The sequence below is a fragment of the Triturus cristatus genome, chromosome 12 (assembly GCF_964204655.1).
Source record: "Triturus cristatus chromosome 12, aTriCri1.1, whole genome shotgun sequence".
NCBI classification, from domain to species: Eukaryota; Metazoa; Chordata; class Amphibia; order Caudata; family Salamandridae; genus Triturus; species Triturus cristatus.
The window spans coordinates 110,373,955-110,389,002 of NC_140595.1; the positions used below are offsets into that span (position 1 = coordinate 110,373,955).

The 15,048-nt window shown below is 43.9% G+C and overlaps 1 protein-coding gene across 11 annotated transcripts in view; it reads left to right on the forward strand.

Moving 5' to 3' along the window:
• Positions 1-15,048, forward strand: part of TPM3 (tropomyosin 3) — an 88,690-nt gene that overhangs the window by 45,601 nt on the left and 28,041 nt on the right. For 2 of the 11 annotated variants that reach the window (XM_085638350.1, XM_085638343.1), the window contains 6 exons: positions 397-467; positions 3,546-3,621; positions 6,206-6,268; positions 7,911-7,980; positions 9,840-9,918; positions 10,514-10,653. In XM_085638350.1, the coding sequence (XP_085494476.1) occupies positions 397-467; positions 3,546-3,621; positions 6,206-6,268; positions 7,911-7,980; positions 9,840-9,918; positions 10,514-10,517 (363 nt within the window). In that variant the 3' untranslated portion in view covers positions 10,518-10,653. Of the gene's footprint in view, positions 1-396; positions 468-2,751; positions 2,828-3,545; positions 3,622-6,205; positions 6,269-7,910; positions 7,981-9,839; positions 9,923-10,513; positions 10,654-15,048 lie in introns of those variants that run through there. The other 9 variants (XM_085638351.1, XM_085638344.1, XM_085638352.1 and 6 more) reach the window with 5 other exon arrangements.

A 15,048-nucleotide genomic window follows, 5' to 3' on the forward strand; every position in this document is an offset into this window, starting at 1 on the left:
AATCTTTAAAAAGGTAACTTCGGTTTAAGCACCTCATGAGGGTACAGATAATGCAGCGGGTGCCATTCCTCTTTACCTCCTATTACTGTTCATTGTCTGTCTTTTAGATTGTTAGCAGTTTCACACAGCTCGCTCGACTTCTCATTGCAAGTCTCCAGCTTGTGCTATTCGCTCACATGCCTCTTAATGTCTTAGCATTTTCATTTGTTTTCTGACACCTCCCTGACTAATGAACTAGGGTCTCACTTCTCCCAATATCTGGTCCATTCATGTTTTTATCTTCTTGTTCTCCTTTCTCGTATGTTTTTGTGACTTTTTTTTTATGCACTCACTTTCAGACCACGCTTTTACTGCGGTCTCTCCTAGAACGTACTCTTATTGTTTTATTTTTGGTAGGTTGCTCGTAAATTGGTCATAATTGAAGGGGATCTTGAACGCACAGAGGAGCGAGCTGAGATCTCAGAGTCGTGAGTATTGCATCCCCTTGCCCCCTTTGCACGCCACCAGTTCTGCATAGAATCTAATAAAAATCATACCTCAACTATGGGGTGCAGGGCCTGAAATCGAAGTGGGAGGGGAGTTTTTAGTCTAACTTAAGCTTTGTTCATATCCACAATTAGACCTATTTATTGCCTCTGTTAGGTTGACGGTGCTCACCAAGAGACAGAAGGAACTGATTTGTCCCCCATTTAGGAATTTTTCCAGTAATGTAGGTAGAGAGTCCTGTTGGCCTTTGCAGATTGGGACTTTTTCAGTGCGCATGGCATGGTTTACAGCGTGCAAAGGTTCCTAGTTTAGAGAGGGAGCGGTGATCTCGCTTGCTGTGAAGCTTGAAGATAGTGCACCTCCACTTTGTGTGCGCCTTGCTTCTTCTGTTTGATCGTTAAGTGGAGTCTGGAACCTTTTTAACCCCTTGCATGCCCGCCCCTTTCCCCGCCCTTGCATTAGCGGGCGGAGTTCATGACGAGCTGGACTCGTCATGGGCACAGCGCCACCGCAGCCCATGACGAGTCCAGCTCGTCATGGGCACTGAAGGGGTTAAAGCATGGGTTTGTATTGCTCTCTCAAATTCTTTACCATAATATCTCGGATCATTCTACATTCACTGTACTAATGAGTAATGTGTATCCCCAGAAGACTAATGGTACCCTAATCTCTTTTAGAGTGAGAAATCCTATACTTACAAAATGAACTGTTTGCTAGCAAAGATAAAACCAAAGGCAAACGCTGCAAAAAGAGAACTTGAAACTAAAACGTGGCTCCCTGGTTGGTGATAAATATTGGAGTGCAGACATTAGGAAAAAGTAGTCGAAAAATTATGAACTTGTTCCAGCATGCCTATATTGAGGTCCTTTGAATATTTGTTTTAATTTTGTTTTGGTTTTTTTTTTAGTCCAAGCTAAGCCCAGCATCTCTCCAGTCCCTAGACTACTTCATTTAGGCTTCTTTCCAGCTGCCTGTCTGAGTGCGTGGATTGAGTTTCCCCTTAACCACATGTGAGCACCATGACTTTTCTCTTGGTGTCCAGAAAGTATATCCCCTCTGGACCTGGTGATATCAGAAAAATATCTCGTTTAATGGCCTGAAACCAGTGTCTTGGCGATGGTGCATCTGGCAAAATGCAGTCTGTGTGTCGTGACTGACACCCAGGAATTCTCCTAAGCTGCGCCATTGATGAAGACACGAGTTTGACACAAGTTTTTTTACGGCTGGGAAATTACTTTTTATTTCTGGATGGGTATAATGGCCGTTCTCACCTGATATGCTCTTCAGGCTTGTGCTTGACTTGTCATGGCCATTCATTCTCCTTTCCATTTCTATTCCTAAATGTTTTGGAAAAATGGATCTGTCCTCAATAGAACCCGATTCGGTGGCGTGGCTACACGAGTCTCACACTGGAAAGACTGGCTGATAATGTCCAAACTGCAGTTTGACCAGTGTAACCGTGGTCAGTTTTAACACCACACCAAGAAAGAAGAGAGAAGTCTAGAATTGCTCGTTGAGTTATTTGCTAGTTTCCTTTGTGGTCAGGAGTACTGGTGTTCCCCTTTGTGTGGTCCATAGAGTGCACATCATAAACCTTGCTCAAACACGATGGAAGAGGAACTGTATTGTGTATTGCTAGCCTGATACTTTCACTCGAAGTCTTGGCTTGCGCTTTAAAACTATTTTATTGCATGCTGGTGACATGAAGCTCTGAATGAGGTTTCGTCTGCATGGGGCAGAACACAAACTTAATAGGAACTAACAAAGTTAACCATCGGCTTGTTCTGTTTATTCAAGTTTTTCTCCTTAATATGTTAGACATTGGCTCGGGAAGGTTGTAGTCCATTGCAATAGTATACTTGTTACAGCTATAAACTAGTTAGAAAACTTTCTCCTGTTTGCATGATGGGTATCCTTGTTTGTCATTGTTACACACACTATAGAATCAGGTGGAAGATTTAGCAGTTGGTTTGGTTTTCTCTTGCCTTCGAGATTATCAATCCCATTAACTACACCTTAGGATGTATGGATCCCAGCCACTCTGTAGCGCACTCTTCCATATGGATTCCAGGCCTTGCACCACCAGTATCCGTGCATGCGTTTGGTATTGCTTCCTGCCCAGACATGCATGTCATGACCACGATTCTTCTTTTGTTTTCCTTCTCCCTATCTGCACTGCTTGTTGTCCGCCTGCCTTCCCTCCCTCCCATGTGCCTCTCCTCTCCTTTCCTGCCCTGGTGCCACCCTGCCGATCATCACTAACAGCCGTGCCCGTCAGCAGGAGGAGCAGATCAGGCTGTTGGACCAGAGCTTGAAGTGCCTCAATGCTTCCGATGAAAAGGTACTAACCATTTGCCCACTGCCAGCGCGGTGGGGTACAACAATGAGGATTGGCTGCCCTCTCCCAGCTCCTTCCCACCCTTGCTCCTTCTCTACCTGTCCTTCTTTCGCTCATTAATCCTACTTTCCTTCTCATTTCATTTTTGATTATTGACTGCTTGGCTGTTGATTCCTTGATGAAGTTATAATCCCCTAGGCCAAGGTGCTGGTCCCACTCCCACAAAAGTGTCACCAAAGCGGGGTGTGACGTGCAAACCAAACACAATATTTATTGGACCCTGTAATTTCCAGATGATCAGCTGCAGAATCGCACACGCAGAACAAGACTCCTATTATGTTCCTGGTTTTTGAGCATAGGATTCTTGGTTCAGTCACCCATGCCTTGGTGAGATGTTTGATGCTTTTGCCTTGCCTCACTCTTAGTGTCGGGATGGTATAATGTGTGATTCTGGGGCTGAGATCTCCTTAATCTAATCAAGAATTTAATCTGAAGATTACACACCCCCCTCAGCACACTTCCAACTGGGTGCATAATTACATTTGATATGAAGGACTTTCTTGTTAACTATACATTTCTATTTATTGATGATTGACCTACTGTCTGGACTTCTTTTCTGCTCCCCTTTTTCTTTCTATCTTATTACCACCTTCTGCTCCCTTTCTTAATGTCCTTCCCTTCCTACCCATCTCTCCCCTGCCTACATGGCTGTGCCCTCCAGTAAATGTGCTGAGCTGGAGGAGGAGCTGAAGAATGTTACCAACAACCTCAAATCTCTGGAGGCCCAGGCAGAAAAGGTAGGTCCACCAACCGGCCAGTGCACATCCTTTCCCCATCTGGCATGTTGTGCACACAAACTGCACCAAACCGAGCATCTGTAAAGATGTGATGCTGCTTTCAGAACTGTTGCAGTTTAGTTCATGTATTGTTGGTGTTGGGAAACTGTTTCAATTGATCCTGAGGAGGAGGAGGGGGGCAGTTCTTACGATATCCTGGGTTGCTTTGACACCAATAATACCATTGAATGCCGTGGGAGTGTTTTTGTCCCCTCCCATCAATAAATGCCCTTGAGCATGAGTGGAATTGCCTGTGATTCACCTGGTTGGCATGTTCATTATTTTTTGTCACAGTGCGGTATTTACATCAGTGAAGTACTGGCTGGAGCTTACTAAAGTCCCTGTGTGCCCCAGACAATTTGTGAGTCATAACGTGGGAATCGCCCCGTTTTGAAACATTTTAACGCCGGGCAAGGACTTTTGAAGAACTGCTCCATTCAACGTGTTGGCTGCTAGTTGGACATGGGGGGGTGTGTTTTTTTTTTTTTTTTTTTTGCTTGGTTCTAATATTGAAATATCGTGTTAATAGGAGTACTAAGTGTGCCTTGTCTTTCTAACTGAGAAGCTCACAACCATCTTTGAAAGATGGAACTAAAATTGCTCGCCCAAGGATGTGTATGATCGTTCACCTCTTCAAGTAGTATTTTCAGGTTGCATGAAAAATGTTGTTTGGGAGAGCAGGTGGTCGATCCAGGAAGGAGTCCCAGTAGAAGCTATCGTTTTGCCCTCTATTTGGCGGTTATGTATATTCTTGTTTCGAGCCCAGTAAAAGAAGGCTGAGAATTCGGTGAGGAAGAATCAATTCTTGTAGGTACCAGCAAGCGTACTCCAGTGAGCCTGATAGGCAATGGAGATTGAGGGGGACGAGTTAATGCTTTTTCAATGCATGTGGGATAAGATCTTTTTGCTCCTAGTGAAATATCCAGACACCTCTTTGAAACATTTTTTTTCTTAGTTTATACTGACCTATTTTTGTAGGAAGCCTGTGTCCGTGGTGAATTAACGTTATGTCTGATTTGTTTAAAGGCAAATCTTTGACAAAGTTCCTGCTAAAATGGACTTTCTCACTCCCATGACTGTGAAATGATTTAAGCCTTCTTCCTCTCTGGGCCAGCTGCAGGACATTTTCATTGGAAGGGGAGGCCTTCGGGGCAGCTGCTTGAAAGCTTTTGCACCATAGAGGTTGTCTTTTAGAGTGAGATCTGTTACTTTTTCTTTAGCCTCCTGTCTGTTGCTTACTTCCACCCTGAGGCTGCACCACAGCACTGTAGAAGGAACAACATAGGAAAGGAGGGAAACAAACTACGAAAATGGCGCGAGAGCAAAAGGTTGCGATCATGTTATGATTTACTGTAATTTCTGCTGAATGCTTGTGTACTATGTTCCACTTTGATGAGGTTTTGCTGATTCATTTCTTTGGCTGTTTTTTTTGTAAGTATATCTCTGGTTGTGACCGGTGTATTGATTTATACTCTGTGGTTCTTCAGTTCGTTACTTTTGATTGTTCCTTAGGTGGGCAATTGTTAGACTGTTACCTTTTGGTGTTTTTTCCGGTGATGCATCTTCTAAATAATCAGTGTTAATTCCTTGAGTAGGTAATTGTGGAAAACTTACGTTGTTCCAAGGCTAATTTGTAGCCATCCCCTTTTATTAAGTAGTTGGAAGGCCGTAGCTCTGGCCTTTGGGCAGGTGGGGAGAGATTTATTCTAAATCTGTTTTGAATTTTGGATATGCAGTTGAGGCTTAATTACCCATCATGGTTGATACTCTAAGCCCCCGTGTTGACTTATAGTATGTCTGATGGATTTATGGAACTTGTAGAGCATGAAATTATAATTTTCCCCTTGGATATGTTGACAAATTAGATCATTTGAGCAGGTTTCATTCATGACCTAAATTCCCTCTATTGATACTTGTTTGATAGGACCGTGGTGATTGGTGTTTGTGGATATTGAGTTGTTTGGGGGCGAGGGGATGGTTCTTGAACCTGTAGCTCTAGATTACATGAAATCGAGAATTGTGAGGTGGAAGGAGTTGCCTATAGGTATTTGTACTTTTTGGTGATTCTAACTGGCTTTTTGCTCGTTGAGTTTCTTCGGGTATTGTTTGTGCATATGTGTTTGTGTGGAATTATTGGTGACTTTTGGTTTCTTATTTGGTTTGCGTTGCATGTTTTGTTTCTTTGTGACTTGGTTGCTACTGTGTTGCGTGGTAGTTTTGGTGTGGTTGTTTTCAGTGATTGCTATCCTGATGGTTATTTTCCCCATTGTTGAGGGTGGTTGTTTTTCTTTTATTTTCCATAATGGCTTTTGTTTTTGGGATCTGTGTGTGGTCTGACTTTTTTTCTTTGTGCATGCTTGCTTGTTCATTAAATTTTTGTGATACCGATTTCCATTTGTTTTATTTTCCAGCTGTTCATTGTTGGGTGGGTGCTGTTAACGATTTCAAACAGCTTTAGGTACTGATAATAGGTTTGTTATGCGTTGGAAGGGAATGTTTTTTTTTCCTAATTTTTCCTTACTCCTAATTTCTTTTTGACCCTCAGTACTCCCAGAAGGAGGATAAATATGAGGAAGAAATCAAGATCCTGACAGATAAGCTGAAGGAGGTAAGTGTCTGATGTTTTGCAATAGTTTCTATTCTCTATGTCCAAATATACTCCCCATCTGTGGGTCTCCTTCAGGTTTGTGATTGCAAGTTGCACTATAAACTATCACACAGTACCAAATCGTCATCGCACTAGCCCTGCCCATAACACTGTCTATTATCCTGCATAGTAATATATATCATTACCCATGAAAACAAACCGTACCCCATGCAGCGTAAAACAGTTATAGAGCTGACTAAGCTATGAAATAGAAAATGCCCTATTACCACACCATATATTGACCTCAAAACCTCACACCTTCCAAAACTATGCAAAACTGATAAACTACCTACAAGACACAGCTGCCGCCAACACCTTTCAACCTATCTGGCTGGGCAGTATATCTCATGCAAACTTTTTACCAAACAAACCACGCCATGTTAGTCCATTCTTGTTACGTTTCCTTGCATCTCCTGACTCAGTAGAACATAATCTCCAATGTACCATAATTTTTCATTCTGTAACACGACTTAACTCAAAACATCAAAAGCACGCTCATTTGGTCAGACTACCCAACACTCTCCCATACCTGTCCAACACAATACCATACCCCACCTTACCACCCACCAGCACATCAAACTACACCAAGATACTGCACAGAGCACACCATAGATGATAAAAACTGAGACTCTTCGGCTACTCCGCGCAAAAAGTCACATCATGACACATTGAAATATAATCTTTTAACCATCCTCCTCCCAGCGCAGTACGCAGTCTGCAGCCCCATTGCTGTTGTATATCAATGATCCAGACCAAATCCAGAGATGCTATTCACTGCTCAAGAAAGGACAGTAAAGTAAAACTGCGGCCTGTAATATGAAGCGGCAATTGATTAGGTACATATGAAGTTTAGTTATTGCTGTTGCCTGTATATGGCGACCTGAGGGCTACAAAATTTAGTAAGGCTTTCCCTCGACACTAGACAATACTGTATTTGCCACTTCTTGTGTCTGACAGCCAGCCAAGGCCGACCACTTGGAGATGGAGGATTAGTATGGTGGTGAAATCATATGGGAGGCCAAGGCACTTGCCAAGTTCATGTAGCTCAATGTAGACGACCTTTATATGAATTACAGTGACGGCTGCACCAACAAGCCAATAGCGGAGCCATTGGCATAACAGAAGTCTCATCCTAGCATAACCACACTCGTGTTGGTAAGTCGTAAGACCAATATTCCCTTGACCAGAAGTCCGCAGTCTGAGGGCTAGAAGAGGGGAAAACGCACCTACAAATGGAACTCAATGAATAAAAGTACTGGTCTAGACTAATGAGGGAGGAAATCCTGTCTAGTAGCAAAATTGCCAAGTGTAGAACTGCAACGTTCTAATCCAACATTTCCTACTTTAACAAACTGTCTGGTCCTAGATTTTCTCTTCTCGATTCTGAATTCCTCGATACCTATATATACAGAACCAAAGTGCAACACCCATGTTAGCATATCAAATAACTTGTAGTTTTTGTGATTCTGGTATTGCTTGTTCTGCGTTAGGGGCCACTGACTAATTTTGCCTCGTGACTTTTATTTTTTTTTATTTCCTTGTCTCACCACTGACTCGTTTTGCCTCCTGTTATTGTTTAATTTTATTTTTCCTTCTCCCAAAGGCCGAGACCCGAGCTGAATTTGCTGAAAGATCAGTGGCAAAACTAGAGAAGAGCATTGATGACTTAGAAGGTAAAGTACTGAGTATATTACACTGAATCGCTTCTAAATTAAATGATGGGCGCAGTTTACTCCAGACAAGCTGTCTGGCCACAGGGTGCAGTTTCGGACTGGGGAAACCTCTTCCTGGAATTGTTATCACGCAGAAGAAGCGAACAGCGGAAGACAGATTGTGTAGGGAATTTAAACAGGGGCTCCTAGAAAATGTTACTATCTTCAAGCGGGTGGAATTCCAGGACGAGCAGGCCTTGTTCTTGATTGTTTCTTGAAGAGTGTGAACTGGGAAAAAGCTTTGCAAATAGTCACTGCGAATTCTAAGCAAATTGTGACCTGGTAGGTAGCTAAGAAGCTGCCATTTACCAAGTGCAGATTGGCAGCAGCACCCACCAGTAACAGCGATAGGGGGAAGGGCAGTTTGGTCATGGAATCCATAAGTGATCTCACAACTATACACTCTGAGGTGACCGGTGGAGGACAGATGTGTGTTCACTGTGTTCGGAGAGCTAGTTGGAGGGATCAGAGACCTTATTGCTAAAGTATCTTATTCAAGGTGGCTGTCCTGTAGGAGGTTCATCACAAATACGTGTTTTGCAGGCAGTGGCTACCAGAGTGCAAATGGTGTATTATTTCAAGTGAAAATGGCATTTAGTCCATCCCTTCCCACCCCAATTCAAAACAGTTATTATCTGGGAGCCTTCCTCCTTTCTGTATAGCGTGGGAATGTAGGAGTATACAAAGATAGTACAACCTTTTCTTTCACTAAAGAAACTGGATCAGCTGTTGCCAGGCTGACAGTGGGGAACTCTGCTGTCAGAATCTTGCCTACTTGTTGTAAGTCTGCCTAGGTGCACCCAGAGTCAGGGATTCAGGCCCTCCATTGGGGAATCACTTTCTGAAGACTGTCTGAGGTCCTAGAACTGTGTGTGTACAGCAAGCTTCAGTTTGACTGCTGCCGATGTCTGTGCATGCATCTGTGGTCACCTGAGCCTCGGTGCCAGCCATGCCCTGCGCCCTACGATATCATGGGTCAAAGTGTGTGCAGGGTTGCTAAGAAGGGTGGAGCTTGTGTGTCTAGGGCAGCCTCCTTGTCTTGGCAAGGCATCTTGTGGCGTTTCCAAACACTACCTGTGTGCGAGCCGTCCCCGCCCAGGCGAGGGAGGCACATATCGCCACCTGTGTTTGCTCCAGATTATGCCCCATTGTCGCTGAGCACGACCCGGGAGTGTGGGCCCCTGGCTGCAGCCGGGTTACTGGTGCTGCACAGCGTTGCCTTACCATTTGAGCAGTGGAGGAGAGATGGCATGGGGATGCTCTGTAAGATGTGCCTCTCTGCTGGATCTCTTTACTGATGACCACTATCCGTGCTTGCTTCCTTGTCCCCCCTCACCGTGCTACCCGCCTTCTGTCCTGCACGCTGCTTTCTACGCTGGGACCATGTGTTAATGCTGTTCACTTCTCTGCAATCCACGCTGCTAACTACAATCTGATCTCCATTACCGGTTTGCCTCCCCCTCTCTCCCCTGCTGCCTTTCTACACCTAAACTATGGCGCCCCATGCTAATCCTTTTGGACCATGCTTGTTGTTCTGTGCTTCCTTCCATCTGATCTCTTGTGCTGCCTGTCCTCTGGCCTCTTATGATCTCTGTGCAATCTAAAACATCCTGCTTTCTCTCCTCTTTACTGTTCCTCCTGAACTGATCCCTCTTAATCCTTTCGCATGTTGCTTGCTCTGTGCCTACAATGGATTCTACCTGTGCTGTGACTGTGCTTTGCTTTCCTCTGCCCCTTTTGCGGTTATTGGATCCTGCTGTCTGCTCTTCCCACCTAATGCCTGCTTGGGCTCCTTGCAATGCCTTTTTTTCTTCTTTCAGATGAACTTTATGCCCAGAAACTGAAATACAAAGCGATAAGCGAGGAGCTGGACCATGCCCTGAATGACATGACTTCCATGTAAACATGCATGGCGTGTGTTTCTCTTAGACTGATAATTTGGGGAGGGGGAGAGGTTTGGTGTAAACTTGCTGTGGTGTGTGCTTATAAATGGTAGCCCTGCTGCTGTGGTTTGTTGGCGTCCACAGGCCTGAATAATCATCCATTCTTTAATCTAGGTGAGCTGTGAGTAGGGCAGTGCAGTCTAAGCCCTAGTTGGCCCATAAAGCGATACTCTTGTTCTAGCTGTTTGCCTCTTGTCACATGCGACATTAGGTTACTGAAGACTATTTTTTTAATGGAAATCTGCTGAGATGCATGATAGTTGGATATCCTTCTGCATGGCTTAGTGCGTGGAGAAATATATCAGATTTTTTAGAATTTTTTTTCTGTACATGTCTCTTTTAAACCTTTTCTTCTACGTCTTCTCTAGTTTGAGTAACAACATTTGGGTGCACGGTGGGCTTCAGAGTTCTGAGTTTTGGCATTTGAGACAGTCTAAATTGGTGAATGTGCATGCACATTAACCCTCTTGATGTGAACATCTCGCTAACCTGCCAGACTATGGTCTGCTCTCCAAGTTAGTTTTTCTTGCTCTCTATTTTTTTTTATGCAGATAAACTCTGGGATTTCAAGCCTGATCTGAAACATCTGAAGTTACGCTACCGTTGTCCTCGGTCTCTCTCTCTCTCTCTCTCTCTCCCTCTCCCTCTCCCTCTCCCTCTCCCTCTCCCTCTCCCTCTCCCTCTCCCTCTCCCTCTCCCTCTCCCTCTCCCTCTCCCTCTCCCTCTCCCTCTCCCTCTCCCTCTCCCTCTCCCTCTCCCTCTCCCTCTCCCTCTCCCTCTCCCTCTCCCTCTCCCTCTCCCTCTCCCTCTCCCTCTCCCTCTCCCTCTCCCTCTCCCTCTCCTCTCTCTCTCTCTCTCTCTCTCTCTCTCTCTCTCTCTCTCTCTCTCTCTCTCTCTCTCTCTCTCTCTCTCTCTCTCTCTCTCTCTCTCTCTCTCTCTCTCTCTCTCTCTCTCTCTCTCTCTCTCTCTCTCTCTCTCTCTCTCTCTCTCTCTCTCTCTCTCTCTCTCTCTCTCTCCCCCTCTCCCTCCCTCTCCCTCCCTCTCCCTGGAAACGTATATATATATTTTTTTTTTTTTAGAAAGAATAAAGCAAACTATCTTATTAATACTCCAAGCAACTGGAAACTACCAGTTTCGTGCATTTTATTTCTATTTAGTATTTTGTCTCCTTGTTTGCATCAGACAGTCTGTTGCTTCATTAAGTGGTTCTCTGAACTTTCTCTGTATCCCTCTATGTGGAGTGCTTCTTGGTCTTTTCTTTCTCTTGAAGTTCATTTTAGTATTTTATTTCCCATCTCCGCATAATGCTGCACCAGTACAGGGTCGCTGCTCTGTATCCCTCTCCAAACTCTGTTACTTTTCGCACCGGCCACTTTGCCGTACTAAACAAGCCTTGATAGATCTGCAGGCCTTATGGGTGAACATAACAAAGAAATTGATTCTTTGGCAGTGGTCTGTTGGGAGGGTATTTCTAAGGATGGGCGTAGGAAAAACGTATAAAAGCTTGGTGTTGTGCTTGTGTGCTGTACTGATTTTCTTTGCTAGACTGGTCTCAGTATTGCTTTATTCGATGCTCTGAAACAAGTTAAAATAGGATTGACTACTTGTATGCTATCTTGAGGTGCTCCAGTTGTTTTCTTGAATGCCCTACAGCAGTGGTTCCCAAACGTTTTCGACCAGAGGCTCCCATGACCCACTGGCCATCGCCCATGGCTCGCCACTGTTACTTTTTTGGGAGGGTGGGGGGGGATGTAAGCCCGGCCTCGGGAGTACTTGCATTTTTCTCCCTGAAAATAATTGGGATGAAGCTGATCAAGGTATTCTAATCATATACGCTGGGTGTTTCGTATTACTAAGGCGACGCCTCTAATAAAATATTCCTATTTACACTTCTGTGCCCATGCCTTTTTTAGAGTACCCTCTCAAACTTTTTTTATTCCACTTACAGTGCTAGATAGCACCCCTATGCATGTAGGCCCCATTGCCAAGTGTTTCTGCGCTTGAATATTGGCATGCACTTCCATTTCTACCCAGGTCATACTGCCAACACACCTGCCTCAGCAGTGACTCATGATTTTTTAAACCACATACAGCTTTATTTTTGCTGTCTCCTCCCTAAAATTGCCTCCAAATCAATGCAATCCAAATAAATTCCTCCGCGTTTTAAAAAAAAATGTCCCTCTTTCTTGCTTCCAACTGTTATTATGCCGTATATGGTGTTTACTTCCCTGTGCTCAAGGAGAGAGCAGGCCTGTCTGGAAATGCGTGTGTAGTGAAAGAAATGTGTACTGGAAGTACCTATAGTCCAAGTGTCAATATTTAATAATACTTAATGTGTTCAATAGACAGGACAACTGCACTTTCCTGATAACTTGCATTGGTGTAAAATGCATTTGGAAAAAAAGTAAACTAATAACTAGTCTAACTAAATAAATCGGGCATCTGCAGCTTACTTTGGGAGTGTTGGAACGCGGGGATCCAGTGAAATATAGAGGTCATCTCCCTTGACATCAATTATGCACTACGATTACAGCTTTAGGCATGTTACTTGCAAATCATCAACATCATGCGTTTAAGTCAAATTAGTTTAACTGAAGCCAATAGACCTGTCACCATGAAATGCATTAAAGTGCTAGGTGCACAGCTCCCCTGGCTAGGTTTGACGGCTCCCCAGGGAGCCACGGTTCAGTTTGGGAACCACTGCCCTACAGGCAGAGCAGACTTGCGAGGGTTGGCTCTGTAATTGTCGCACATCAGGGCCGCCTTATGTCGGGAACAGAGAAACTGGCGCTCAGTTGGTGAAGTACACATTTTTGTCAGCCTATAAAATTAAAGTGTAAGCCCATGGTATCGATTTATCCTAGTAACTAAAACACTGCACTTTTTTCTCTTATTTTCACTCGTTCAGTATGTGTACTGTTTTCAGTTTAATCTGGCTCACTTTACTCGAGAGAGAAGTAGATACATTTAAATTGTGTATCTCCATTTAAAATATGGAGCCCTATCAAATGCCTTCGGAGTTGGCAGTTAAAGTGCTGTATAGATTATTCAGCTTATAAAAACAGAAATCAGAACTACATTAAGTGATCATTAGAATGATTTCACAACTGCAAATGTTTCACTTTCTGATCTTCTCTAACTATTTGAATCTGAATTGAGCAAACTCCGAGGTGTGAGTGATAAAGGTGCACTGTCTATGCAAGTTAAACAGCAATGCGCCTACAGCGTTCAGCCGATGGCGACATGATAATTGTAAGTCATGCTGAATGATCGGCTGCACTGGTCTAAGTCCGGGGAGTTGCTTTGGCGTGACTGTCTGAAAACATCCTTTCAACTTTAAGGCTATTGGCTTGTGGTTATATTTGTTTCTTTTATTGTTTTTGACTTCTTACAGCACTAATGTGCCCATTTCTTGTGACATTAGAAGAAATTCTAAGTAGAAATGATGGAATACTCCGTTTCCGGTCATTTAATAGAAGCACAGATGGGGCTGATCCATGATTAAGTGATGGAAGGTTTCTGGGATGCGCCCTCTTTATTAGCTTGCTGACTAGTATTATACAGGGAGTCAAAGTAGAGAAACAACTATTTCCAGTGTTTAATAATTTCATAGCCCATTGATTTTATATGCTTCCTGACCAGACCTAAGGTGTTAAACTTCGTTGACAGTGAAAGAATTAGCCAAATCGTCAGCAAAGTTCTCAGATCAAATGAGCATCACTGTGAATTCCAACCACGCATCTCTGAAGCCATACATACCGGGTTTATCTTGTAAATGCGCCAGATGATCGTCCTGCCGCAATGCAGTACTAATAACCATTGCATACTATATGAAGGACCGCTAACAACAATTGATTTTGTCCTGACAAGGCACTATCCTGTCTTAGTCGTGCCTTGGTGATAGACTCGTAACACATGTGCAGGCTTTCAGTACAATGGAAGGGCTGCCCCCACTGTACCCTAGCCAGGAATGTTGCCTACCAGGTTAGTGGCAACCTTTCTTTAAAGGGTTGAACTGGTCCTATCCCTTACCAAACTAATTTTTTGCCCCAAAGCTGAAGTACTTGTCCCAGAATTCCTCACTGCTTCCATGGTGAAAAGATAGCTTTTACTTTTGATCTCGCCCAATATTTCTGCCCTATAAATCATTCGCCCTATGAGTGTCACCTCGGGCTATTAGTCCGTACAGTGGGCAATCCTAGTCTTCGGTCTTCCTGCTCTGTATGATTCTATTCTTGAGCGAGTTTGATGAACGCGCCAGGCAAGTGTGAATGTTCTGGGTTTGTTTGGCCCTTGATTGAGGCCAGTGGTTTGCTGTAGCCACTGGGTCGTGCAGGTGCCCAGAGTGACTTCTCTTCCTGCAGTCTGTAGACCGCTCTCAAAGCACCAGAGGGCAGCCAGTTAAGTTGGAAGTGACAGAGCAGCCAACGTTGTAATGTTATACGCCAGCCTCTTTTAAAAGGTGAAAAACATTATTCCAGATGAGAAATAAATGATTGTTGCAGATTTTGAGAAACTGATTCCACAGTCTTTGAATTTCACTAGGTTTAGATTTACATGAATGCGTTTGTTCATCTCCGAGAGCCCCACTAGCCCCAGACTCCATTGCTTTGACTCCATGCAATGGTGCTAGATCAGTATTAGAGCTTGTACCTTAAACACGATGTATAACTATTTGGTTTCTGTGATTTAAATAGAATTGAAGACAAAGCTTCACTCCACAAGAATGTAGTTCGATAACTTTAGGTCAGCAGCTTGATCTCTCGGAGGATATAAACGCAATAGCTAGAAGCCATGGCAATTACTGGAAATAAGGTGTGATGGATAACTCACTTAAACTGTTTGGGATCCGAATAAGAAAGATTCATAATTTGGTTTCCAGTAAGGGATTGGACACTGTTCCTTTCAAAACTAGTATTGACAAAAGTGCCATGTTAATGTGCTAATGCATGCTGACAGCAATTGCACATGCCTGTGTGTGTTTAATGGCACACTGAAGACCGGCCTGTTCTCTGCCAAAACTCCCTGTTCGAGGCATGTGAGCTGTAGATCACATGCTGTGCATAGCCCGCCATCTAGCGATGGG